This window comes from Momordica charantia (assembly GCF_013281855.1).
Source record: "Momordica charantia cultivar OHB3-1 chromosome 10 unlocalized genomic scaffold, Mcharantia_2.0 BLBB01000010.1, whole genome shotgun sequence".
NCBI classification, from domain to species: Eukaryota; Viridiplantae; Streptophyta; class Magnoliopsida; order Cucurbitales; family Cucurbitaceae; genus Momordica; species Momordica charantia.
Window position 1 is genome coordinate 19,202,818 of NW_028275158.1, and position 26,897 is coordinate 19,229,714.

General features: G+C 36.8%; 2 protein-coding genes across 9 annotated transcripts in view; both read right to left on the reverse strand.

The window, feature by feature from the left end:
- Window positions 1-2,957, reverse strand: part of LOC111020389 (DNA topoisomerase 4 subunit B (DUF810)) — a 36,172-nt gene extending 33,215 nt beyond the window's left edge. For 2 of the 8 annotated variants that reach the window (XM_022297046.2, XM_022297045.2), the window contains exons 1-5: window positions 2,687-2,957; window positions 2,289-2,353; window positions 1,484-1,754; window positions 833-899; window positions 474-624 (exon numbers count right to left, since the gene is read on the reverse strand). In XM_022297046.2, coding sequence (XP_022152738.1) covers window positions 474-624; window positions 833-899; window positions 1,484-1,754; window positions 2,289-2,353; window positions 2,687-2,864 — 732 coding nt within the window. In that variant the 5' untranslated portion in view covers window positions 2,865-2,957. Of the gene's footprint in view, window positions 1-473; window positions 625-832; window positions 914-1,483; window positions 1,755-2,288; window positions 2,354-2,686 lie in introns of those variants that run through there. The other 6 variants (XM_022297048.2, XM_022297047.2, XM_022297049.2 and 3 more) reach the window with 6 other exon arrangements.
- A 6,157-nt stretch (window positions 2,958-9,114) lies between these two features.
- Window positions 9,115-25,351, reverse strand: LOC111020442 (E3 ubiquitin-protein ligase At1g12760). Its single transcript, XM_022297126.2, has 5 exons — window positions 24,550-25,351; window positions 11,452-11,571; window positions 11,226-11,358; window positions 9,730-9,894; window positions 9,115-9,593 (listed from the first exon to the last, which is right to left on the reverse strand). The coding sequence occupies exons 1-5, from the start codon at window positions 25,107-25,109 to the stop codon at window positions 9,420-9,422; spliced, it is 1,152 nt and encodes a 383-aa protein (XP_022152818.1). The 5' UTR covers window positions 25,110-25,351; the 3' UTR covers window positions 9,115-9,419.
- Between the last annotated feature and the right edge of the window lie 1,546 nt (window positions 25,352-26,897).

The window sequence follows — 26,897 nt, forward strand, 5'->3', positions numbered from 1 at the left end:
CAGCAACTGGCCAAGTTAATGGGGAAGAGAGAGGGAGAGAGGGAGGGGAACAGGGAGATGGATAGAAACATCTATTAATGCATTAAGACTTCAACTGGCCCTTCTAACTTCATTAAGCAGCTAAAAATTAAACCATATTTTGATCAGAAAGTGAAACAATATTTAACCTGCTTTATGAGTCATTCCAGGCCAGGCAATTATATCATATAATTTGGGCTTATGATCCATACAATAAACAACTACATGCCATAAGCTAGGAGTGAATGAGAAAACTGAAACCATATATCTTCAAGTTAGAAACACCAATCTATTCAAATTAGAAAACTTCCGTTAACTAGTCTAGGAGAAAAGAAAATCTGTCACTTTATTCAGCAAAATAGCTACAATAATTATTTATTTAATAGATTGTAAAGTTTAAGATGCATGATCTGAATGGCTACAATATCATCTTAGAGAATGAATCTATGCCTTGCCTGCATCTGAGTGCGGACAGCATGAAGCAAATTCAAATGTCTTTCAAAATTCTCTGACCGAACGCCTACTTCATCCCTTTTACTTGTCATCCCTGCAATATGTTTAATACCATTTTCTTTCTTTTTATCCTCAGATGAACAGATTTCGACCCTGGTGATGAAGAGAGAGATAACAAAGAAAAGATAAAGAAGATATACATGTTTTCTGTTTCCTAGCACTATCGGGAAAAGAGAAGAAAGAAAGAGACATGAATTCATAATCAAGTTGGGCGAGATGCATGTTGAAGGAAGTACAAAGTATGAGCAGGAAAAAACTATGAAAAAAAAAATAAAAACATTCTCATAAGAAGAGAACGCACCCCGAAAATGCCATTGATGCAAGCAATATTTCATATGCTACTTCATCCAAGTCATCATCTGTCAATCCTTTAATCATAAAACTATGAATCAAATTTCAGTAAAGGAAGTGATGGTTGGGAAGGGGAGACAAATTTAAACATTGTTTTGGAAAACTAATCAGTAAGAAAAGATAACCAGAACCAGAACATCTAGTCAGATAATTTATTTTCATAAGAAAAAATGAAAGAATATTGGGGATTTATTTCTTCGTTCTACTTGGTGTTCAGTAGCTTTGTAAGTGGTTGGATGCAGTAATCTCTCCTGCTGAAATCTCCTTGGCTTTTGTTTTCAGCATTTTATTCTTTGGACAGTAGATCAGATTTTGGTTCTGCATATGGTTTTAGCTCATATGGGTTTTCGTTTCTTGTGATTTTGATGGGTGTTTTGCTCATCAATGATGTATTTTGGCTTATGCTATTTGTTGGGACCTTTACTCTTTGTGTTTTTTCTGTTTTTGCTCTTTCTTCACTCAGAGTTTGTATGCTTGAACATTTGTTCAATGAAAAGTTTGTACGATGTAAAAAAAAATATGAAATGTTAATAGTATCAGTGTGTGAAACATTATATGAAATGATATCTCATTTGGACAGAAAAATAAAAGCATCAAATACCTGTATACAACTTAGGTAATCCTAAAGCCAGAACTTCAAGATCCTTCACAGGTTTCGAAGGTGTAGCTGTTGTTCCTTTAGATTGAGGACCACATTCATCACTAGAGATTGTAACATTGTCATCCATTGAAGACTCAAGCGGCCTATTTGAACACGATATGTCACTAGAGGATCTTTCCACCATTGTAGGTGGTGGTGCACGGTTAGGAGGTGATCCAGACAAATCTGGATGAGAAAGCAGAAAATAAGAAGTCCGTAGTCGAGATTGTATCTGCATTCATACATCAAATTAGTAATTAATAAACAAATATGCATACAGACCTTCTATTGCAACTCTAAGAGCCAAATGGCAATTATTATTGTTAAATTTTCATTAAAAAAAACATCCAAAATCGATATCGTTTTGGTACAACTCGAAAGTACATTGATAGAAGTCGCAACTTCACTAGGTGATTAACTACCCACTGTAAGGGTTCCCTTAGCCACTCGGGCACAGAGATGATAAATGTGTATAGCTAAATGCGATGGAGATGGTTTTATTGCTAATCGTCATGTACAGGAAATCAACAGAAACTTCAGCAAAGCTTAATTTTCAATCCAGCATTTCAGATAGTTCATAAACTAGACGGTTCATTCAGAGTTTATAATTAAAAAGTTACTAAAAATAGAAAACAGAGGGAGAGGGAGGCACGGAGACAGAAACAGTATAACGTTTTCTTTTCTTTTGATAAAACAACAGCGCAGCAGAATGTTAATCGCAGAGAAAAATGGAAAACCAAATAGCTTATCGCAAGCATATTCTTACCATAATCGGGTAAGAAGATTCATGAAGCTTCTTCTTAGCTGCTGTGGAAATGTCAATAACTCCACCTAAGAACGGAGAAAACAGCAAGAAAATAGTAATGAGATCAAATTTATCACAAGTATATTCGCAGTTATGCTGCTCGATCAACTAAAAATCCGACAACACTCTACAAAAATATGGAAAACAGATTGCACTCCAAAGACACTTTCTGATCCAAAACAAGGAAACCAAATTTAATTTAATCATCTAAAAGAAGAAGAAAAATACACAGAACTGCATAAAAATGAAACAGAATTCCAGCTTCAATCCTAGTGTTGCCTTGAAAAGATCGAAGAACGAGCAGATTATGAGCCATGACAATACCCACCCTTCTCTCGCACTGGAAAAAGCATAATTACCAGATTTAATGCACTCCAAAACATAGGTAGCGCTGAGAGCGTCAAGGTCGACGGCGGAGAGATTGGTGAGAGGACCGGCCGGAGTTCTGAGCTCTCTGATAAAACGCGACGACAGCAAGAAGCCGAGAAGTTTCTGCCGGTCACGGCGGTACCGCTGCAACAGAGAACTCGGCTCCATCGCCGATCACGGCGGAAGGCGAGAAGAGGAAACGGTACGACCAGAGGTGGAAGCAAGCTTCGAGGAGGAGCGCCAGAAAAATGAACTGCAAATGTAATCATTATAAATATAACGGCCTCTTTCTTCTCTCTCTCTACTCCGTGTGGAATGGTGTAAGAAAAGTCGTGGATTCCATATCTTAGTTTTCCCGTTTTGCCCTTACCATTTTTGGGAATTACAATTGATCTATTTGATTTGGACGAGTTTTATTATTATTATTATTATTATTATTATTATTATATTTATGAGTATCCGAGTTAATTTGCGCACACTTCAACTATTTTTATGGGATAATCATCTGACTCTACTACATTACTAAGAAAGTTAATTCATAAACCTCCAATTTGAGTTGAGTTTCAATTTATTCTATATAATTTATGTTTTTTTATTCAAACAAGACGTGGGGATGGAGATTCAAATTCACGATCTTTTTGATGAAAAATACATGTTTTAACGAGTTAAGCAGTTCATCGTCTATATAGTTCATATTTAGTATCAACTTGGTCGCTATAATTTGGGTTTAGCTTCAATTTAGATGTTGTAGTCTTACAATTTTCAATTCAGTTATGCAGGCTTTGTGTCAATTTGGTATATAAAATGTAGTTAAATCTCACATGTCCATTTTTTAAATTTTGTTTACTCGCTTTCCCATCTACTTATTTTATTTTACTTACATCTAAATTATAATACAATCATCTTAAGTAAAAAAAATTATAATACAATCAATTAACACAATTACTCAAATTGAAAATTAAAATTTTGTTTTACCCACCTAAAAATCTACTTATATTATTATATTTTTTACTTAATTCTAAATTCCAAATACTATCTTTCTCTTTTGATTTTATCCATTTTTAGGTGGCTTTCTTCAGTGGATACGTCTGTTCAACTCGAACCCACGACATCTCGATTGGAGATATATAACTATTACCATAGTATTAAAACTTTTAAAACTAATATGAGACTATTTTTGGGACGAAATTCGTAATTTAATTTGGGGTTGGAAGTATTATTGGCTCCGTTGGTCAGCGCGTAGTGTGGGGCCGTTTAAAGTCAACTTTATGATTATTTATTTATATTTTGTTTTTTGAACGTTTTCGCCTGAATGATTTGTCCCACTTGAATTGCGATCTCGGCTGTTATTATTACGGATATACCCCTTTAAGCAACGACTTTCCCCGGAAAGAGGAGTAGACTTATTTTAAGAAATACAAGTTGTAATTAAAAATCTCAATATTATTATTCTTTTCCTCCGTGATACTTTTCAGGAGATTCAAACTCACAACCTCTTGAAAAATATATCAATTACCGTTGAACTATGCTTATTATAACTTTGTAAGTCTTATGTTGTTTATTATTTTTCTTTGCAAAATTATAATTTGAATGTCTACTTATGTTCACATTGTGGTTATTTGCAAGGGAACAAATAACACAATGATTTATATTCTAAACAAATAATGCAAGGACCAAGTTGAAAATGTTCAACTGGTTATAGCATCATCTCCGACTAAAAGGTCGTGAGTTCGAATTCTCACTCCCACTTCTTCTACTCAAAAAAAGAAATAATAAACATGTAATGTCAATGATTTATATTCTCACCACTAATTTTAATTAAAATTATTTTATTTTTGTCATCTTGAGCATAGTCCAACTAGTCAAGACATATGCCTCTCTTAGAGGGTAAAAACCAACATGACATGTGGACCAATCAACTTAGATCGAGAGGAGCAGTCAGACTTATCCATCCAAAAGGAAAGGTCCAACTTATGACTTGAGCCGAGCTTAGACAAGCTGGATAGTCTGTAACCGCTCAATCTCCTGTCGAAACGACAATAACGGACTTGCCTCCCACACCAATTAAAAAAGGGACATCACTCCTACGCTCATGTATGCAGCTCTGTTTTAGGCCAATTTACTAAGCTCAAACTCTCACTTACTGGAGCTTTAGAGTGTCATTTTCTTTTTTGCAAGTCACTCCTCAAGTAGCTCACTCCTTCGTGGTTCGTTTGGATTCATTGGTAGCTTGGCAGAATCCAACATCAAGAGGAATCTTTATCCCACATTTTCTTTGAACAAGATATAAGATCGTCTCATTGATTAATAAAAAGGAACAAAATTGTTCAACTGATACAATCTCCCAAAGGAGAGAAAAAAACAAAACAAACAAAAGGGAGAGTATGAACAAATATTTTATTTATGCCAACCATGAATAGCTCAATTTATTATTAAAAAAAGTTGTCGACTTGAACATAATTAAACTAGTCAAGGCATGTATCTCCGACCAAAAGATCGTGTATTCAAACCCCACCACCCGTCATTTTACCATAAGAAACATATATTCTTTTAATTCTATATGACAATTTTCTATCCGAACTTCCACGGATGAAAGTAATAAAAATGTATGAAGAAAGGAAGAGATACGTTTCAATATAACCATTTTTAGTAACTAGTTTTGAGATTTTTTTTTTTTTAACAAGAAACAAATTTTTCATTGAATATATGAAAATGAAGAAAAATGTTAAACGATACAAACTTCTCAAACGAAGCCAAGAAAAAACCTCCAAATAGCAAAGAACCAAAACTAAGACCGAAGAGACAAAAACCCAAGAAAGGAAAAAACCATGAAAATTTTGAGCTACAACAATTGCAAAAATGAAGATAAACCAAAACAACCACAAGTTGGAGAGATCAAAGCCAAAAACAACGAGCATAGAAACTCTGAATGGCAAGGGGAAAAAAATTGGGCAGAAGCCTCTCCACCTTCAAGTCTAACTGAAACAAAAAAACACCCTCAAAAACCAATACCAACAAAGCTTGAGGACTGTTGATGCAAAAACTCGGCTGAGGTACAGAAGGTAACCTCGAAGGTCGGCCGAGAGCACTTGGACGGTTTTCCAGGTACCTGCAAGGAGGCAACCACTCCGACGTCCAAGTTAACATTTAAACCGAGCTCGATAGGTAAGTATCAAACAGATTTTCATATGTGGAATAGTGGGCGAAAGGTGTATTTATAGCAATAGATGGGTTGATATACGTCTCATCCGGTGTTCAGGGAGGGGCCTGTGGAATAACCGCTGATCCTTGACAGTGACCGGTCCGACCCCCGCTCTAAAGGACGAAATGATGTGGCCGCCTTATTCGCCAAACTACCGAGGCCAACCTCCCAGGTCGGCTCCTCGAGTCTCGCCGCGTCGGCTGTGCATAACTGACCCCGAAACAAGGACCATTGCACTGGAAACCGAGCCACGCCTCTACTAGAACATAAGAACTTCAAGGAATTGGTAAGATTGGGACTAAAGTAATTTCAACATCTTCAAAGTACGACCGAATCCCTTGATCTTCATAGCACAAAATTTCCTCCTTGTCAATCAAGTCATCTTCTTTGCAAGACACTTTCCTTTTTAGGCCGCAAACAAAAACCTTTGAGAAGGAAAATTGCCTTACTTGGAGGCGGCTTGAGATGACAGGGAGCCATAGACAAAATTTTAATAGAGAGTGGTCTTAATACATATATATATATATATATATATCAAAATTTTTAACAACAATCTTGCTAATATTTTATTACAATGTTATTTTTCTTTATTAATTAATTATTGAATATCTTTTGTCAATTGTTAAATTTTTTTAACAATCTAATTTATAAATTAAATTAAATATGTGCTATTTACTAGATTTATAGAACTAAAATTAATCATTTAACTCCTTCCTCCGCTAATTTAACTGTATTAGATTTAGTATCAAATAACTTAAAATAATAAACTTTATCAAAATTGAGTAAACTAGCAAATTTTTATCGTGTTTTTCGCTGTTAGACCATTTTTAGTATAATGAATATTAGAAAAATGTCTAGAATTTTATTCCTTTGGGAAAATTAAATAACCTTCTCAAATAAGACATTTTTCTTCCAATAAAACAATTAATTTAGAATCAATATTTTCCCAACTTCCTAGATCATATATATTATAATTAGAATGCATCATACATGATATTCTAACTAGAACTTTCATATCTATAACAATCAGTTTTTCTATTCTTCTTTTCTTAAGATTTTCATATCTAGATTCATTTTTATGGTAAACGTATTGATATTCTAAATAATTGAACAATCAACAATATGAAAAGAATTAAAAAAAAAAAAGTAAAAGAATTTGAAAAAAAAATCTACAACTTTGAAACTGTTAGATTGATTTGAGCAAATAAGAATTTTTACGCTAGTAATTGATAATCACAATTGAGTTGTGAGACTACACAGAAGATCAAACGGTTGAAAATTGATAGAGAGAGTCAAGAGTTAAAATTAGTATAACGTAGTTAACAGAAAATTTTGAAAGGAATTGTGAGGAAAAAAGCTAAAGTTAACGAATTTGAATTATCCCATTAAAATTGAGAACAATTGATGAGCTCTTGTTTTCAAGGGAACTATATGATATTAGTTTGTATTTTTATTATAAGAAAAATTTATGAAAAGTATAATATTTTATATTTTAAATTATATTTATAGTCTAAAATATGAACAATATGCGATCCTTCTAGAACCGGTGGCTTTGGATGATGTTTTAGTGGCCTATAGCTTAAGCCAGCACTGCCTCTTTCGAAAAATCTTCATAGATATATTCCAATTTTCTAAAAAAGATGGAGATTTAAATCGTCCCCGTCATCTTAATTGGTAGAAATCTCATGATTTTTCCCTGCCACTTCATTGGTCGAGTTATAATGACGTAGAAAAGGGGTGGCTGATGCATTTTTCTTTCTTTCTTCATTAAAGGCATCTTCTAAATTAGTTGGAGATATTCCAACTGGCTTTGAAGAATCGAAATTAATATGTAATCTCGAAGAATATTTACTTCTTGAATAAAAGAAGGAAAGAGGAGGAATGAAATTCCTACGCGGTAAAAATAGGGCTACGTCTCCCGTTGAGGCACATTAACTTCTAAAACTGTCATTTGTTCTCTCAATAACTTATCCGTAATTACCTTTTCTTCCCAAATAAAAAGGGCTCCTCCCCAGATAAAGATGCTTCATCTATTAAAACTCTCTAGTATGGTTCAACCTCTAAAGTCAAATTTAAACTCAAATCCAATAAATTTGAGATGATTATAGTGTTCAAATTTCTCAAACTACATCCGAGGGAAATTTCTAGAATACCCGAAGATATATTCCACTTCTACCCCAAACGCCACATTCATGAAGAATTTCATACTCCCCTTAATTAGGTTGATGGTTTGTAAAGAGTCAGATTCAACTTGCACAAATTTGAGATTTAATCCAAGTCGATGAATTTTTCTCTCGACTCTTCCAATGAATTTTGCATCTATCATTTGCAAACTTTTTGAAAGTTTGAAACAACTCATCACATATGTTGGGATGGGTATATAAGGTTTTAAGTTTTTAGGCTAATTTTTTATTTTCATAGATGTACTTCAATCATTATATCTATTTAAATTTCAAAAAATATATATATTAATGTTGCCATAGATTTCAAATTATATCAATTTTTAGGTCTTCTCACATTCTAGATATTGAAAATTAAATGATGATGAATTGCAATTCAGACATGCTAATTGAGAAATAAGATTATGACCAAGACGTAATTAGATACGCATGTTCTCTCAATTTATCTAGGATAACTAGATATTATATTATATCATCTCATCTAAACTTTATCCAATTGAAAATCGCATCAATACTGTATCGATCAACATTGACGATAGACTCGTGAGATTTTTAATATTGTTGAAGACTTTTATCTAAGCATTTTCCCATCGAGAATTCTTTGTAGAGGTAAACCAAACGCAATAACATGATGAACCAACAAGTCTTTGGGCCAAGTAAAAGGGAATCTTTTTTCTCAATTTTTGTTACGTCATGTCTCCCTTGGAAGTTAGTTAGCTAACTAACATTTTGTTAAGTTAATTAGCTACCTCACATTTTGTTCTAGGATTCTCCATCTTCGTAGGTCATTTATGGCTCACAAGTCCTTGCATAGGCTCTTCGAGGGTTGAATCAGCCTGATATTCGAAGGAATATATGCAAAATGTGTAATTTAACAAATAACATATTTAGAAAAACTTCCCCCATGATAATGAAATTTTGCACAAGACATTATAAATATAAGCATCAAACTACGTACAAAACCAGAATTGTTTGTTTTAAGAGGGATAAGGAGAAATGTGTATATAGAGTAGTTGAGAACAACCACCCAAAGCCAAAAGCCAAAACAAAGATTTTTATACCTTAAATTTATTGAATAATAAGATTACAGTATAGTTGAGGACTAAGGGGAGAAAAAAGATTCATGCCTTGGGTATTAGTCATCACTGAGAACCTTCACATTGCCACCATATACAAAGCACCTGAGCAGAGCAAGAACAACTACAGCAAAGAATAAAAATCACTACAATAACAACAGCAAAAGAAAAGCCTGTACTGAGTTTGCCGATTGATCCCTTTCACAACTACACACAGCTCACCTGTATAATCATAAGGCACACGTATATCGAGTATTTTCTTTTTCTAAACTTCCTCTTGAGCAAGGTTACTACTTTTCAAGATGTTGTACTTGCAGAGGGGACAGGTAGCGTTAATATACAGCCACTTATCGACGCAGGCGCAGTGGAAGTGGTGACCACATGGGAGCTCTCGGAGCTCGACGCCATCATCATATGCAGATAGGCAGATGCAGCACTCCTGAAAGACATCATTTCAGATGTGGTAAAAAATATAATCAAATGAGAGTGCAGGACAAAGGCAATTCTAATTTTTGACACAAATAAGATCATGGCAAAGTTTTGTTAGAATGTGATGATGGGTATGGCAAATGTACCGCATCCTCCTGTGAAAGAGCCCGTTCAATTGGTGAATCTGTACCACACTCAGTCATTATCCCGCCAAGAGGTCCCTGTACATCAGTGGAGAATTTCTCGGCATCGTCGACCTTTCTGAATTTAAATTTTGACAACTGTTCGACATCTTCTTTGGTTGCACCTTCCTGCATATATGCATGATTATGCAGAGCAAGGCAGTGAAGTTGGCACTATCCATCGTTGATGTTTTTTAGTGCAAGCTTATATTGGCTCACAACTCAAGCATAATAACTATCTTCTCTTTTGTTTTCAAATTACAAGTTCAGTACATAACTCTTTAGAGTTGTACATACTAGATCCCTAAATTTTTAACATTTTAGAGTTGTCCATAATAGATCCTTGAACTTTCAATTTGAGTTCAATAGGTCCTATTTTTAAAATAGACAGAAAATTTAGGTGGCCTATCATATAGAAAATTGAAAGATCAAGGTCCTACGAGTCTACTTGAAAAATATTTGTTCCATAAGTTGTACAGATAATCCTTCGAATTCCAAAAAGAAAGATCAAGGTCTTATATCAGGAATTTTAAAAATGTTTAATAGGCAAGATTAGAAGTTAAAAAGACCACCTATTGACACTTTTAAAATCTAGGAACCTATTTGATAAAAAATTTAAAATTTACATACACCTTTTAAAATTCAGTAATAATTGGGGAGCTCTTGTAGATTTGAGGACTCATTTTTATATTATTTTTACTTTTATTAGTCTACCTCTACCTTTGGTAGTCTTTCTTTTTATTTGTATCTTTTCAATTATCAATGAACTGTTTAAAAAAATAAATAGACTAAAATTGTAATTAGCCTTTTTCTTAATAAGAAGGTTGTAATTAAACTTGTAATGTGTGAAGATGTCGCACATTTACTTTTTAAGGAGTGTTGTTTTTAATTTTCCCTGTTTTGTTTTGTTGTTTGTTCGTTTTTATCTAAAAAAATAAAAAAATAATTAAACTTATAATGTGTGAAGATGTTGCACATTTACTTTTTGAGGAGTGTTGTTTTTAATTTCCCCTGTTTTGTTGTTCTGTTCGTTTTTATCTAAAAAAAAAAAAGGGTTGTGACGGACTCCCCACCACTTGCATTATGCTCGTCCACCCCTATAATCCCCAAGTTTTACCTGCCTCAAGACCAGCTCTAAAAGACAACAAGAATGGGTTTACAATGGACAAAGCAGAAGAATTTGATGTCAGGACGACAGGACCTTTTTTTTTTTAACAAGAAACAATTTGATATCAGGATCTTATTACGAGAAAATGTCACATAATAAAAACTAGATGCCTTTCTCTTCTAATTTTTACTTCAATGGTTCTACCATGGACAAAGCAGAAGAATAATATAACAGGATCTTGTTACGTGAAAATGTCACAAAACAAAAAGGAGACAGGGTAATGGTAGACAATAATAATAACCTGCCCTTTAATGGACGCATAAAAAGATATTCAGGGACTCTATACAATTACCTGATCTGCTACAGCATATAAAAGTGCAATGATACAGGGAAGACAGCAGCAAACAGCAATTCCAATGATACATGCCAAAGCAACACAGAAAACCACAAAGAACACATCAAAACCCAAGAATATGATACATAACCTGCAGTGCCAATCACATTAACAGAAGTTAGAATCTATAACAAGATAATATGTCAACTTCAAAATCCGGTACAAGAAAGGAGTGATCACAAACCAGTAGAGCAGAGGGGAGATGTGTGCTAAAGATTGACCTCCTGCAGATACCCAGTAGAATCCAATAATCCACCAGATGAAGGAAAACATTGTATTTGCAGATTCAAGGTGCTTTGCTACACTGTCATGACAGAACCAAAAATGAAATATAGTAAATATGGGGAAAGAATGATGAATATAGTGAACATAAAAAATATACATATAAGAAACACCACATGTACGAGGTCAGAGATCCCATTCACAACATTCCAGAACTATCACAGTAAACAAACTTCAATTTCCAGAACCCAGAAGTCCACCATGCAGGAGATAATCAATGGGCAACATTTTCCTGCCATTTGTTGCTTCAAATTTTTAACATCCAAGATAGAAGGAATATAGTTCTCGATAAAAGATGATCCTCCTAACTAACTGCGATTCTTCCATTCATCTCTATGCTTCTCTTTGCAGTTGCAAGGTTGGAAGTTGGCCTTCATCTTACCTAGGGCAGCCCCTCAATGAAAATCCTAATCAGGTCTCCTTTCCAACCCCTGATTTGGAGAGGATATAGAAGAGGCTTCACAACTGGAAGAACTCCCACTCCAAAGATCACCAAGCAACTCTAATTCAAGCCACTCTTACAAATTTGCCCGTACTTCTTTTCCTCTTTTCAATTTGACTTCCAAGGTCACTAAAGCTATTGAGAAATCATACAGAGCTCAAAGCAATAAAGGAGGTAGCCACCTTATTCATTGGTCAAAGGTTCAACTTCCCCTTGATTGGGTAGGGCTTGGCAGTAGAAACCTAGCAAAGGAATACTTCCCTCCTTGGAAATGGCTTTGGAGATTTCATATCAAGAAAAATTCTCTTTGGAGAAAAACTTTTGTGGCTAAGTCAAGCTCGTCTAACAACCATTTATGGTCAGGTTCTCGTTCTCTTTCCTCTTCTTATGGGCCGTGGCATGTCATCTGCAAGCTAAAGGAGGTCCCCTTTAAGAGATTCTCCTTTCGGGATGATCTTTGGATCCAAACATGTATAGCTATCCAAAAGGATGTATAGCTTCCCTATCTTCATCCTTTCCAAAGATCCATGCTTTCACCTAGCACAATCCTCTCACTGTGGCTGATTCATGGAACCCCTCCTTTCTCCCTGGAACCTTGGTTTTTACAGAAATTTACATGATGGTGAATTTCAAGAATGGCTATAGCTAAAATTTCTTCTTTCGACTTTTAATTTCAGTTGCTCCCACAAATGGTCTTGGACAGCAAGCATTCCCAGAACTTTTTCTTGAAGCTCTATCTTCACTGATCATCATGAGAATAAAAGCCACATAAGCCAGACCCATTCTCCTCGATTTGGCATGATAAAATCTCAAGGTTTCCCAAAGTCACCTCTCTTCAGCACATGCTCTTTTGCTGCTAACTTATAGCCTTCCCTTCTGTTTTCTTTTGGCTGGCACACCCCCCTCTAATGCATTCTCTCTCTGCTGTCCTAGTAGTTGGAAGATCATCCTTTCTCTAAAAAGAAGGAAATCCTAACCAGTGATCACCATCCCTCTTAGTCCTGAGCCATCTTACTTACCTCCAACCTACATGCTATCTTTGACCCCTGTCTAATACCCCTTAACCAATACGCCACCTCTGACCCATTGCCCCTAAAAAAGTCTATCCCTCTCAACCCATAACCACCACACCAAACAAACCCTAAAATCAACCCGACTTCGACACTGAACTGCTTGAATCCACCAAATTTTCCCAACCCAGTTTCCAGAACCGACCTAAATTAGCAGCCATAGACCACCCCTCAGCCCAAACAATTCCCGATTCTTCTGAAAGAACCCTTAACCATCCTCCTCATCAACCTTTGACTCTGTCTGTACTTGATCCTCCCTTCTAACCAGCAATCCAATTAGCTGTTACCATCTATAACAAGAGTACCTACCTCGTCACGAGTTCCAAACACACGACCAGCATCTCTCCTCATAACTCTAAATTAGAAGATGTAGAAAGTCAAGCAGAAATTTAGGAGAAATTACTTCAAATTTATTTCCTTGTATAGTATGTGATTTAGGTTTTCCTTGTAGATCTAGATTGATACCTAATTTCTAGTTTTTGATTGAAGGTCCTATTGTATATATTTTCATCCTATTGTATTGAGAATAATAAGAAAAAATTCTTCTCTCAAAAATCTTCATGGTATCAGAGCTTTAAGAAATAAACCCTAAGTTTTCAAACCCTAGCCGTCACAAGATATAAACCCTAATTTTGTACAAACCCTAGCCGTCATCAGATCTACCTCCGGCGACCTCTTCTCGGCAACCTCGTCGTCGTCTTCACCATCCGCACCGGTGTCATCCGCGCAAATCCATCGCGACTCCGCCGGCTTTATCCACGACGCGACCCTCATCCGCCGGCCTTATCTGCTACGCGATGCTCATCCGCCGGCTTCATCTACGACGCGACCCTCATCTGTTGGCTTCATCCGCGACGCGACGCTCAGATCCACAGAACCAGTCAGCTTCCGCGACATCCATCCTCGCCATCGTCGCCGTCTTTGATTTACCAACGATATCGTTTCTTTTTTCTCTGCTCAGATCTATTCGCAGCCGAAATCACAACCGCCGCCACTGCCCATCGCAGCCTCTCGCTGTCGCTGCCGCCCTTCCAGTCGCCGCTGCAGCCACCCTTACGGCCACTGCCGCCGCCCTCACAGTAGCGGCTGCCACCAATATTCACTTTTTTTTTTGTCTTCTATTTCTTTTTCTCCAGATCACCGTTGTTCGTAGATTCATTCGATATGGCAGAATCAGAATCACATAATATCCCAATTTTTCGCGAAAGCAGCAACACTCAGATAACATGCCACAAACTCACCGTCCACAATTATCTTCAGTGGTCTCAATCAGTGAAGATGTTCATGTATGGTCGTGAACTGGAAGACCATATCACGAATAAAGCAGAACCACCAAAATCTGATGATCCAAAATTTCGCAAATGGAGGGCTGAAAACAATCAAGTAATGAGCTGGTTAATAAACTCCATGGCAACCAAAATTGGAGAAAATTTTCTCCTATTTTCTACTGCCAAAGAAATTTGGGAAGCTGTTCGTGATACTTTCTCCAATAAGGAAAACACTGCTGAAATTTTTCAGATAGAGACTACTCTCCAAGATCTCAAACAAGGTGATTTATCTGTTACAACCTACTACTCCACTTTATCTCGCTATTGGCAACAATTAGATCTATTTGAAACTATTGATTGGAAATGTTCTCATGATCGTACTCTCTTTCGAGAATTTGTGGAAACAAAGAGGATTTTCAAATTCCTAATGGATCTCAATAAATCCCTTGATGAAGTTCGTGGTCGAATTCTTGGAACTAAACCATTACCTAGTATCCGAGAAGTCTTTTTTGAAGTACGCAAGGAGGAAAGTTGAAAGCAAGTCATGTTGGGATCATCTGAACATCCTCCTACTCAAACTGGATTTGCTCTCATTTCCCAACGAGATCACCCCAATGATCCAATTGTTCTGCTGCTCGGGGAAACTTCCAATCCTATGGTGACAAATCGACAGCGCAAAGGGCGACCATGGTGCGATCATTGTCATAAAGTGGGACATGTCAAAGAAACCAGTTGGAAACTACATGGGAAACCAGCAAATTGGAAGTCGAACACTACTAGATCGGATCGAGAAACTAAGGGGAATATTGCTGTATCTGAAACTTCCAATCAACAACCACATGCTAAAGAGTTGTTGAACATGCTGCAACAACTATTGCACAAAACAAATCTATCAACAACAGTAGGTGGTTTTGGGAATGTACAAGGTAACCAGAATTCCCTTGCTCTCCATACTCAAACTCTTCCATCTGAATGGATAGTACACTCTGAAGCATCAGATCATATGACAGGTGATAGACCCTTATTCTCATCCTTTTCAGTTTATACGGGAAACCTCTTTGTTCGAATTGCTAACAGTACACCTACTAAAGTGACCGGTATTGGAAGTATTCAGATATCAAGCTCACATATTCTTGAGTCGTTTTATTTGTGCCAACGTTGGAGTATAATCTGCTATCTGTAAGTAAGTTGAATCGAGACTTGAATTGGGAAACTAAATTGCTTGCAAACTCTTGTATTTTTCAGGACTTGAGATCGGGGAAGATGATTGGCAATGCTGAACTATGTGCTGGATTGTATCTTCTGAGAGCAACTAGTCCTCCACCAACACATGAATGCAATAAACTTGTAGTTCAGTCTAATCATGAGTCAGCTTATATTTCTGAGTCTTTAAATCATAAAGATAGTTGTATCATGATGTTGCACTATCGTTTTGATCATCCAAATTTTGCCTATCTCGAGCGTCTGTTCTCTTCTTTATTTATCAATAAAAAGAGTCAATTTTTCAAGTGTGAGATTAGTCAACTCTCCAAACACACACGTGCCCATTATTCACCTAATATTCATTCTCTGTCTCAACCTCTCTCTCTTATCCATGGAGACATTTGGGGACCTTCAAGGGGAAAAAATATCAACGGGGCTCATTGGTTTCTTCTGTTTGTTGATGATCACACACGTTTGAGTTGGACATTCCTTATGAAAGACAAATCTGGAACTAGCCAATTATTCACAACCTTTCATAAAATGATCCAAAATCAGTTTCAAGTCAATATCCAAGTACTGAAAACTGACAATGCACGTGACTTTTTCAACTCTTCCCTTGGAACATATCTCCAATTTCATGGCATTGTTCACCAAAGTTCTTGTGTTGACACACCACAACAAAATGGTGTCGTTGAACGCCAAAATCGTCATCTTCTCGACGTAGCCCGATCCCTAATGCTCACATCACACATTCCAAAATCTTTTTGGGGTGAAGCTGTTCTCACTGCGACTTCTCATAAACCGATTGTCCTCCCGTATTCTCAAATTCAGCACACCCTTGCAAAGTTTACTTATGGCCTATCCTACATCCCATCTGGTGTCCCAACTACCATTAAAAATATTTGGGTCTACTGCATTCGTTCATGTATATCCTCAGTATCGTAGTAAACTTGATGCAAGATCCATAAAATGTGTCTTCCTTGGATACTCATCAAATAAACAAGGATACAAGTGTTATCATCCTCCATCTCAAAAATTCTTTCATACCATGGATGTCACATTTTTTGAGCATCAACTATATTATCCCAATTCTGTAATTCAGGGGGAGCATTATAATCTTGAATCACAAAATTGGGATTGCACTCCTGATTTCCCAACAATAACTTTAAATCTATCGTCTAAAAGTTCACTTGTACCCTCTTCTGAGTCAACTCTCTTATCTATCCCTGAGCTTGAATTGCAAGTTTATTCGCGAAGAGCGAGACAACCTGAGAGGACTGAGATACAACCTACACAAGTTCAGCAAAGACAAGATCTAAACCAAAATCCTAATGTCCTTGAAATAGCACATGGCATGTCAGAAGATGATAGACCCATTGCTGTAAGGAAAGGTATTAGCTCATGTACTCAACATCTCATACAATATCACTAATCTTACACTAATTTGTCGTCATGTTTCAAAGCTTTTGTGACTTCACTAGATCAGATACAAACTCCCAACTCAGTTCAAGAAGCTCTACAGAGACCTGAATGGAAAGCTTCCACCCTAGAAGAGCTACAGGCTTTGGAGAAAAATGGGACTTGGATCTTTACAGACTTACCCCCAAGTAAACGCACAGTTGGTTGTAAATGGATTTTTTCGACCAAACACAAACCAGATGGTAGTATAGAGTGGTTCAAAGCTCGTCTTGTGGCTAAAGGATTCACCCAAGCTTATGGGATTGACTATCAGGAAACGTTTGCTCCAGTTGCCAAGCTGAATACTATTAGGGTACTTCTCTCTATTGCGACAAATCTAGATTGGCCCTTGTTTCAACTAGATGTAAAGAATGCATTTCTAAATGGCGATTTGGTAGAGGAAGTGTACATGGACATACCTCCTGGATTTGAGAACAGGTATACTAGAGGAAAGGTATGTAAACTCAAGAAGTCTCTTTATGGACTAAAACAGTCACCTCGGGCTTGGTTTGAAAAATTTACAGCTGTGTTAAAACAAGATGGCTATACTCAGTGTCAATCCAACCATACCCTCTTCATCAAGCATTTCTGACCAAGTAAGATCACTGTATTAATAGTATATTTTGATGATATAATTCTCACAGGAATGTTTCTGAGGAGATGATTCGACTGAAGCAACTTCTCTCAAAGAAATTTGAGATCAAAGATTTGAGACACCTAAGGTATTTCCTAGGAATGGAAGTCACAAGATCTAGTAAAGGGATTTCTGTTACTCAAAGAAAGTACACGCTAGATCTCCTAAGAGAAACGGGGATGAGTGGTTGCAAACCAACAGATACACCTATGGATGCAAACTCAAAACTTGGAGTTAATCTCGAAGATGAACCAGTTGATCGAGGTAGATATCAATGTCTAGTTGGGAAGCTTATATACTTAACTCATATGCGACCAGACATTAGCTTTGCAGTTAGTGTGGCAAGTCAATTCCTGAAGAAACCTTCAAATGAACATATGGAAGTTGTATATAGAATATTGTGATATCTGAAGCACGATCCTGGAAAGGGACTCATGTTCAGGAAGACCAGAAACCGAGCTCTTGAAGTCTACACTGATGCAGATTGGGCCGGATCTCTAATTGATCGGAAGTCAACATCAGGATATTGTTCATATGTATGGAGGAACTTAGTAACCTTAAGAAACAACCGGTTGTAGCCCAAAGCAATGCTGAAGCTGAGTTTCGATCATTAACACATGGGATTTGTGAAGGAAGTTGGTTAAAACGCCTTCTCACTGAGCTCGAGATCAAGACTGAAGATACTATAGAGGTACTATGTGACAACCAATCTGCCATAGTCATCGCAAGAAATCCAGTACATCATGACTGGATGAAACACGTTAAAATAGACCGTCATTTCATCAGTGAGAAGATCGAGACGCAGACAATTAACCTAAGATATGTGTCCTCCCAACAACAAGCAGTTGATATATTAACTAAGGCATTGCATCGAACCAGCCTTAGTAGATTGATTTTGAAACTTGGAATGACGAGCATATATCATCCAGCTTGAGGGGGAGTGTAGAAAGTCAAGCTGAAATTTAAGAGAAATTACTTCAAATTTACTTCCTTGTATACTATGTGATTTGGGTTTTCCTTGTAGATCTAGATTGATACCTAATTTCTAGTTTTTGATTGAAGGTACTCTTCTATATATTTTCATCCTATTGTATTGAGAATAATAAGAAAAAATTCTTCTCTCAAAAAGCTTAAGAAGACCTTGTTTCCAGCCCTTATCCAGAAAATGAAGGGCCTCAAGGCAATCATTAGAATCTGGAACAAGGAAGCCTTTGGGTGTATCAAAAATGAAAGGAACGAGCTTCAAACCGAATTATCTCGGGTTGACAGCATGAAGGCATCTGCACTTTTCTTCCCTTACACGAGGTCCAGAACTCCATTAAGTCACAACTCCTATCCTTGACTGCTAAAGAAGAGTTCTTTGGAAACATAATGGCTTAAAGAAGGTGATATCAACTCAAGCTTATTCCACCGTATTATGGCTACAAAACAAAGGAAAAGTTCCATCCATGAGATTCTTCCAAAGGAGGGCAATAGTTTCCAGATTGAAAGTGACAATGAGAATGAATTCATCACTTTTACCAATAGCTTTACACAAAAAGTGCAGGTCTTCGAACCCTTCCAACCTTCTAATCTTGGGATCCTATTGATGAACAGCAAAGTATAGATTTTGAACCCTTCCAACCTTCTAATCTTGGGATCCTATTGATGAGCAGCAAAGTAAAGGTGTAGAAGCACTTTTTACTGAGCAAGAAGTTTGGCTTGCTATATGTGACCTTGGGTCTAATAAATCCCCCGGTTCAGATAGCTTCGCAATAAAGTTCTTTAAAAAACTTTGGAACATTCTCAAGTCCTATGAGAGTGTTCCAAGACATTTTTAGGTACAGGATCATCAATGCTGGCCTAAATGAAACATATATATGCCTCATCCCAAAAAGATCACTGCTCATAAGGTGGAAGACTTCCAGCCTATAAGTCTTACATCATGTTTGTACAAAATTGTGGCTTGAGTCCTTTCTACAAGACTCAAAAAGTACTCCCCCTCACCACATCAGAACAACAATCCACCTTTGTTGAGGGTAGACAAATCCTTGATGAATCTCTTATAGCTAATGAGCTTGTTGATGAACGAGGGAAGGGGTCATTCTCAAATTAGACATTGAGAAGGCATTCAACAAAGTAGATTAGGACTTTCTTGATGGTATTCTCCTTGCAAAAGGTTTTGGTTACAAATGGAGGAAATGGATGAGAGGATGCATATCTCCCACGAATTTCTCAACTATCATCAACGGTTGACCTGAGGTAAAATACTTGCTACTAGAGGTCTTAGACAAGGAGACCCTTTATCACCCTTCCTCTTTTAACATGGTGGTAGATTGCCGAAGTAGACTAATGACACACACTGCCACCAACAATTTGATAAGGGGGTTTGACTTGGGAAATGACACCACACATATTCATCACCTTCAATTTGTCGATGACACCATCTTATTTTCCATACATGAGGATTGGACCATCCAAAACCTCTTTTAACACATGAGGATTGTAATTACTCCCTTAGTTCCATCCTCCAAAATTGGAAGGCCTTTATAAACTAGTTTCTTTGGGGAGGGGTTCTCTCTGCCCCTTGCCCTTCGGTTGTTTTTTTTGTGACTAATACAAGTTCTCCTTTGTTTCTTAAAAAAAAATAAACGTCTATTAACACCATCAAGACTTTTAAGGAAGCATCTAGCAACATCAACTATCTTAAATCTGAAATTTGGCATCAACTTGGAAGAGGACTTGGGTTGTTCTTTTTGTGAGTAATACAAGTTCTCCTTTGTTTCTTATTAAAAAAAAAAGCCTCTATTGACACCATCAAGACTATTGAGGAAGCATCAAGCAACATCAACCATCTTAAATCTGAAATTTGGCATCAACTTGGAAGAGGACTTCGTATTCTCAATCGCCAACAGATTTAGATGGAAGGTAGGAACATGGCCAAATTCTTACCTTGGGCTCCCCTTGAATGGAAACCCGACCATTCGCTTTTTGGGCCTCCATTATTGAGAAGATAGAAAGAAGACTCCACACATGGAAGAACTCATATATATCAGAAGGGGGGAGACTCACCCTCATCCAAGCCACCCTCTCTAATACCCACATTCATTATATATCTCTTATTTCTAAGCCTAACAAAGTGACACTCCCTCTTGTTGAAAATATTTTCGGGAACTTCCTATGGAGAGGAAGTACAGATCATTCATCTATGCACCATGTCAAATGGGATAAAATTTTTCTTCCCACTGAACAAGGTGGCTTAGGTATTCAAAGCATGAGGGACAAGGATCGGGCCTTACTCGCCAAATGGGTTTGGAGATATCAAGCTCAAAAATCAGCTTTGTGGAGGAGAGTTAGTGATGCAAAATTTGGCCCCAATTCTCTCCAAATAAGACCTGGCTCCACATCGTTAAAAACAGCTCGTGGACCATGGAAAACAGGAAAAGTATCTAGAAACATTGAGACCTTGTTCTTGATCGGGTGTCTTCCCAAGTGGGAAATGGAGCAACCACCTTATTATGGTTTGAAAAATGGCTTCTGGATTCATATTTGGCATTAGTTAATTCTCCAATCCATTATAGGGGCCAAGTTTTTTGGTACGCGACTGCCTTTGCAATTTTCTAGAATTTATGCTTCAAAAAAAAAGGAGGATAGGAAATTTAGGGATACTGAGAGGTCTTGATAAGACGTTTGGAGTGTACCTCATAATCTCATTTTGATGCACTCTTCGGAGTTCTCTTCAATGTTTCTTATAATCGACCTTTATTTTTTATTATTAACAATAAAACAGACTTCTAATCTCTAAAAGTCTATCCAATTACTCTTTTTTTATATATAAGAAAAAGGTCAACCCAATTACGTGCCATCTACTCCAGAGATTCCCGGCCAATTGCCCCAGGTAAATGTCGCTAACCCATATCCTTCAAATTCAACAAAGTAAAGTCCTTCATTATTTCCTCCTGCATCTCCTTTTCTTCCACCTTAATTACCCTTTCATTAGAAATCGACTCTAGGACGGAGTTCTTTCTTCTAGATGCCAACATATGAGGGGAAAATGGTATAATTTGCTTCTGCTTTTTCTAACCAAGTTGTTCAGCTTTTGATGATGAATTTTCTCTCCTCATTTGTGCACACATCATGTAATTCTCTTTTCCACTTTTTCCTATGTTCTATCTCAATTATCATTAGGGTCCCACTCACTTTCTTTAAATTTTTTTTATAAGAAACAATTTTTATTAAAAATGAGATAATACAAGAGGGAGGAGAAGAGATCTTCATAAACTACCCAGAAGCTTACATAAAAAGAATTACTTCAATTGGCACAACTAGCTACTAGCAGTAAGAGAATGACTATGAAGAGAGCTCCATTTGAAGCTAAAAAATTCATCCTTCCCCAAAAGTTGTCACTACCAAATTATAAGATATCGAGAGTCCCGTCAATCACTTTTCAATCAAACTTCAGATAAAAAACCTTTAAAAGCATTGCTCAAAAGAATTCCCCCCCCCCCCCAAAAGGCATGCCGCACATGATTTTTTCCAAGGCTTCTTTGATTATCTTCAGAAAGCACCACTGAATACAAAAGGCTATGAGCAGGAGGAACAACCATTTGAGAACAAATTTGCAATTGAAGAAGATATGATAAATTGTTTCGATGTTTTTCGTTTTCCTGCACATGATATACGAACCAGGAGAAATTTGGGTAATAGGGTGAGTTTTTTGAACTCTTGATACTTACTCCTTGCAGCAAAGAAAGACAACAAAGAATTTGATTTTCTTAGGAGTTTTGCCTTTCCGCCATCTTTTTGCAAAGCCTGGTGTGGGGCTGCCATTGTTTGACTGCGAGAAGTTATTCAAAGCCTCCAAATTCCAACTCCTTCTATCTTCATCTCTTTCTTAAAGCCATATTTTTAACCATATTATTTAGAGAAAACCACTTCTCTTTTTATGCATAATGAGATTTGTCCCGAAACCAAAATTCCAACACAAACTTTCTTGATACCACAGCTATTTGTTTGACTTTGATATTTTGACTATTAGTGACTCTATACAGCCTTGGGAGTAAACTATGAGAGCTGCTATCAGAAGCCCACCTTGAAGTTGTAGCATCTTTGAAACCAACTTTTATATTTTGAAATAAAGTTGTATGAGCAAATTTTTTTTTTAACAAGGTACGAACTTTTCATTGATAAATGAAAAGGAACAAAATCGTTCAAAGATACAAACTCCAGGAGGAAATAAAGTTGTATGAGCATCTGCATCTTGAAGTTGCTTATTTGATGTCAATAGCTAGCTAAATTTTGCGAGTATTTTCAAAGAAATTAAGATAAGACTTTGTAAATCTTCATAGGAAAACAGAAACTCTTGCATACAAAGGTATCACAACGACATTGTACTCTACAGTAGCCAGCCCATGAGGTATTCAATCAAGTATTCATCGAACACTAGCTCACCCATGATGGCTAGACTATCAACTATCCTCGTATATGCAAGGTATACTATAATTTAGTCATCCCATCAAGATTATATTTCATAACTCCCTTCTATGGTCCATCATTTTGGCCTTTGACACACAACTATACATGCTAGCTAGGGACCTAATTTAGCGGCCATCATTATGGTTTAATTTTCCAGCCATCATTCTATCTTAAGACATGAGCAACACTAGCTCATAACAAGTCAATTATACCTTTGCCACATACGACATTTTGGATTCGCTTAATTTCAACCCACTCCAAACATTTGCAAGAATGATGTCCTACAACTAATTTCGCCATAAGTTTTTTTACATAATTCTATCTAAGTTAGTAGCCATTACTAAGCTTCATCATGGATGAGTGACTCAAAGAAGGAAGGGGAGTAGAGTTGATAAAAGCCAATGTTTTAAAAGGCTAAAGGCGGCCTCGAGGCTTTTTCTCTTGAAAAGGCGAGGCGTAAGCCTCAAGGCGGTGTGAGGCGTAAGCCTCAATTTTAATTAAAAGAATTAAACAAATCCTAAATTTGTGTGGTCAAGTATTACCAAACATAATAGTTATATAAAATTATCAAAATATCCGCCTGTTACTTGTCACTCAAAAAAAATTCTAAAAAAACATCATAACATCACTACTATTATCACCAATAGAACTTACTTATTCTATAAATTGTTGTCTTCAATATTTTTAAAGTCTAGGTAGTAAAAGTAGTAATAGATTGAATTGTTACACTTACAACTCTTGCTTAGGATTCCATAAAAAAAAAACCTTGATATTTTTTAAGAATTGGAAAAATTAATAGTATTCTTGTAATCATTACACGAGGCGTATACTTTAAGCCTCAGTGCGTTTTCAAAGAGGCGTAAGCCTCTTCTATGCGAGGCGTAAGCCTCTTATAGTCCAAAGAAGGCGTAAGACTTGAGGCTAAAAGTTAGAGCCTTGCCTCGAGGCGGGCCTCAAGGCGTAAGCCTCAAAAGCCTTTTAAAACATTGATAAAAGCAATTGGGTCTGTAATATTTCCTTGACCAAATAGAGCTTGGTTCCATTCAGAGGGAGAGAGAGAGAGCATAACTATTTTCGGCGATGTGAAGGTTATGACTTCAGTATCTCCATCCTCTACTAATGTAGAGCATATAACCAAACGTATCATCATTTTTTTTTTTTGACATCCGTGAGTGTCTGAGTTAGCTTACGCGCACCTCGACTAATCTCACGGGGCAACCGCCTGACTTACAACATTTGATGTCAGAAAACACATAGGAATTACTAATTCCTAAAGTAGGTGGCCATCATGGGGTTTGAACCAAACATATCATCTTTATCGAACAAAGAATTTCTCTTTTGGCTCCCTATAATTCCTAACAGAACAATTTCAAAATTACTGCATGCCAAACATTATATGCCATCTAATCAGACTTCCTAAAAAAAGGAACGACAATAAATATAAATCTTAAGGCAAAAACGTATAAGCAACCTGGTATCGGTATCATCCAGTTGTGCCAATGACACATAGTGACTCGAGTTTCCTCTCGAACCCAAACCAGGAAGCCCGCGGGCGGAATTTCCTTCTTCCATCGAATTGTAGGCCGAATAGCGGCGTTGCCGACGCCGACGATACTCAACACAAACACACACCATATGGAGAACGCATTGGAACGCATAGCCCACAACCCAGAGCCTCAAAGGCATTGTAGGAGACTCGTTGCGGCTCATAACCAAGATGGCAGCAGCAACAACAACAAAAGCGAAATTCCACACGATGTCAAGAATCACAACCGGCTTGGAATACGCCCAATCGCTCTGCCTCTCCTCCAATTGCTCCGCAGCCGTCTCCCGGACCAACATGGACGGCTCACGCATCGTCCTACGACTACTAGCCTGCCTCAGAAACCTAGCGGCCTGACGCAGACTTTGCCTCTGCACAAATCGACGACCCGAATGCGTATCGTCCGGCGAGCGGTTGGGATTCCCCATCAACGGGGTGGTATCGACGATATCGTCAGAGGATCCATTGGGGGACCTAGAAGACGCCATTTCTGAATTCCAAAAGATCAATCGAACCCTAAGTCCGCGAGTTGACCTGCCTCATCCCTCGGGAACAAGAAGCAACAAAGATTGGGAAAATCTGAAGTGGAGAAATCCGAGAGAAGGAACGGGGAATCCAAGATTTCAACTAAGGAGATTTAGAAATTGAAAACAGGGAATGGAAATGGCGTGGGGAAGCTGTGCAATTTTTGGAGCTCCGGCTAAAAATGGAAGACTGGAGACGGTTCGTCCAGTTATGGTTATTAAGAAGATCACGGTTTTTTTCCTTTTTTTTCTTTTTTTCTTTTTTTCCTTTTTCTAATTATTTGTCTTTCTTGTCAGCCGATCGGATCGGAACTACGTGTCGTTTTGTTTTATTGATGATGTGAAAATCGTTCGTGGCCGGACCGGATCGCTGCAACATGTCGACGTAATGGTTCTACGCTCTACTTTTGATTTTGGATAATATATTTTTGACAAAATACGTTTTTAATGTTTGAGGTTTGGGTAGGTGTCTGCTTGATCCCTAAAGTTTCAAAATGAACATGTTTAATCCTTAAGCTTTAAATTAGGTGTCAACTTGATCCATGAAATTTTCAAATGAACACTTTTAGTCCGTGAAATTTGAGAAATAGTTCTAAGTCCCTGATTTTTTTTACTATTAATTAACTAATATTAAAATGATGTGACAAATTCTATTAATTAAACAATATATGTAGGTGATGGTACTTTCTCTCTCCTACCGGACATATGTTATTTAATTAATATAATTTGTCATATCACCAACTACAATAAACTATTTAATTGCAAGTTGCCATGTCATTTTAATATTAGTTAATAACAGTAAAAAAAATTAAGGACCAGAACTATTTCTCAAACTTTAGGGATCAAAGTGTTCATTTGAAAACTTCAGGAACCAAGTTGACACCTAATTTAAACCTCAAGGATCAAAAGTGTACATTATGAAACTTCAGGGACACATTAGACACCTACCTTAAATCTCAGGGACCAAAAGTGTTCATTTTGAAACTTTAGAGACTAAGTAGACACCTACCTCTAACATTAGGGACCAAAAATGTATTTTGTCCTATATTATTTCCAATAGATTATACACAACATTAAAATACTATTTTAGTTCGAATGTTTGTTTTGGTGTCCATAATTTTAAAACGTAATTATTCTGGCTCTTTAATTTTTTTTTCTCATTTTTTATCACAATTTCAAAATAACACGATAGGATTTTTTTAAATGTAATCATGTATTTATATTAAATTGTTTATGTTATGTATAAATTTTGTGTTAAAAATTTTCAAATACAGACTAAAATAGTTACTTTTCAATGAAAATTTTAAAAACATGAGACGGTAATAAACTAAATTTTAAAGTATAGGGACCAAAATGTAAGGTGAATTATGCTTCTGGACTTTCAAAAGTTTCATCTTTATTCTTAACATTTAAAATTATTTCAAACTAATAATTCATCAACGATAAAACTATTACAAAAATGTAATATTGTAGTAAGTCGTAAAAATAGAGGTACATATAGACTAGCCTGTTTTAATTGAACTTCTGAACTTTGGTTTAACGTAGTAGAGAGAAGGCTCGACGATGAGGCAATGAACAAGTTCCAACAAATGATTGTAGGCAACTGCAAAGTAATGTACATAGAATAGGTGGTTATGGACAGCACTAGAACAACTCCCTACTTCATTCGATGGGGAACAATTTCGACCTTGACCTTGTAATGGTAGGAAGATGTCATTGTTCAAGTTTACCACTTGTTCAAGGGTTGGTGTA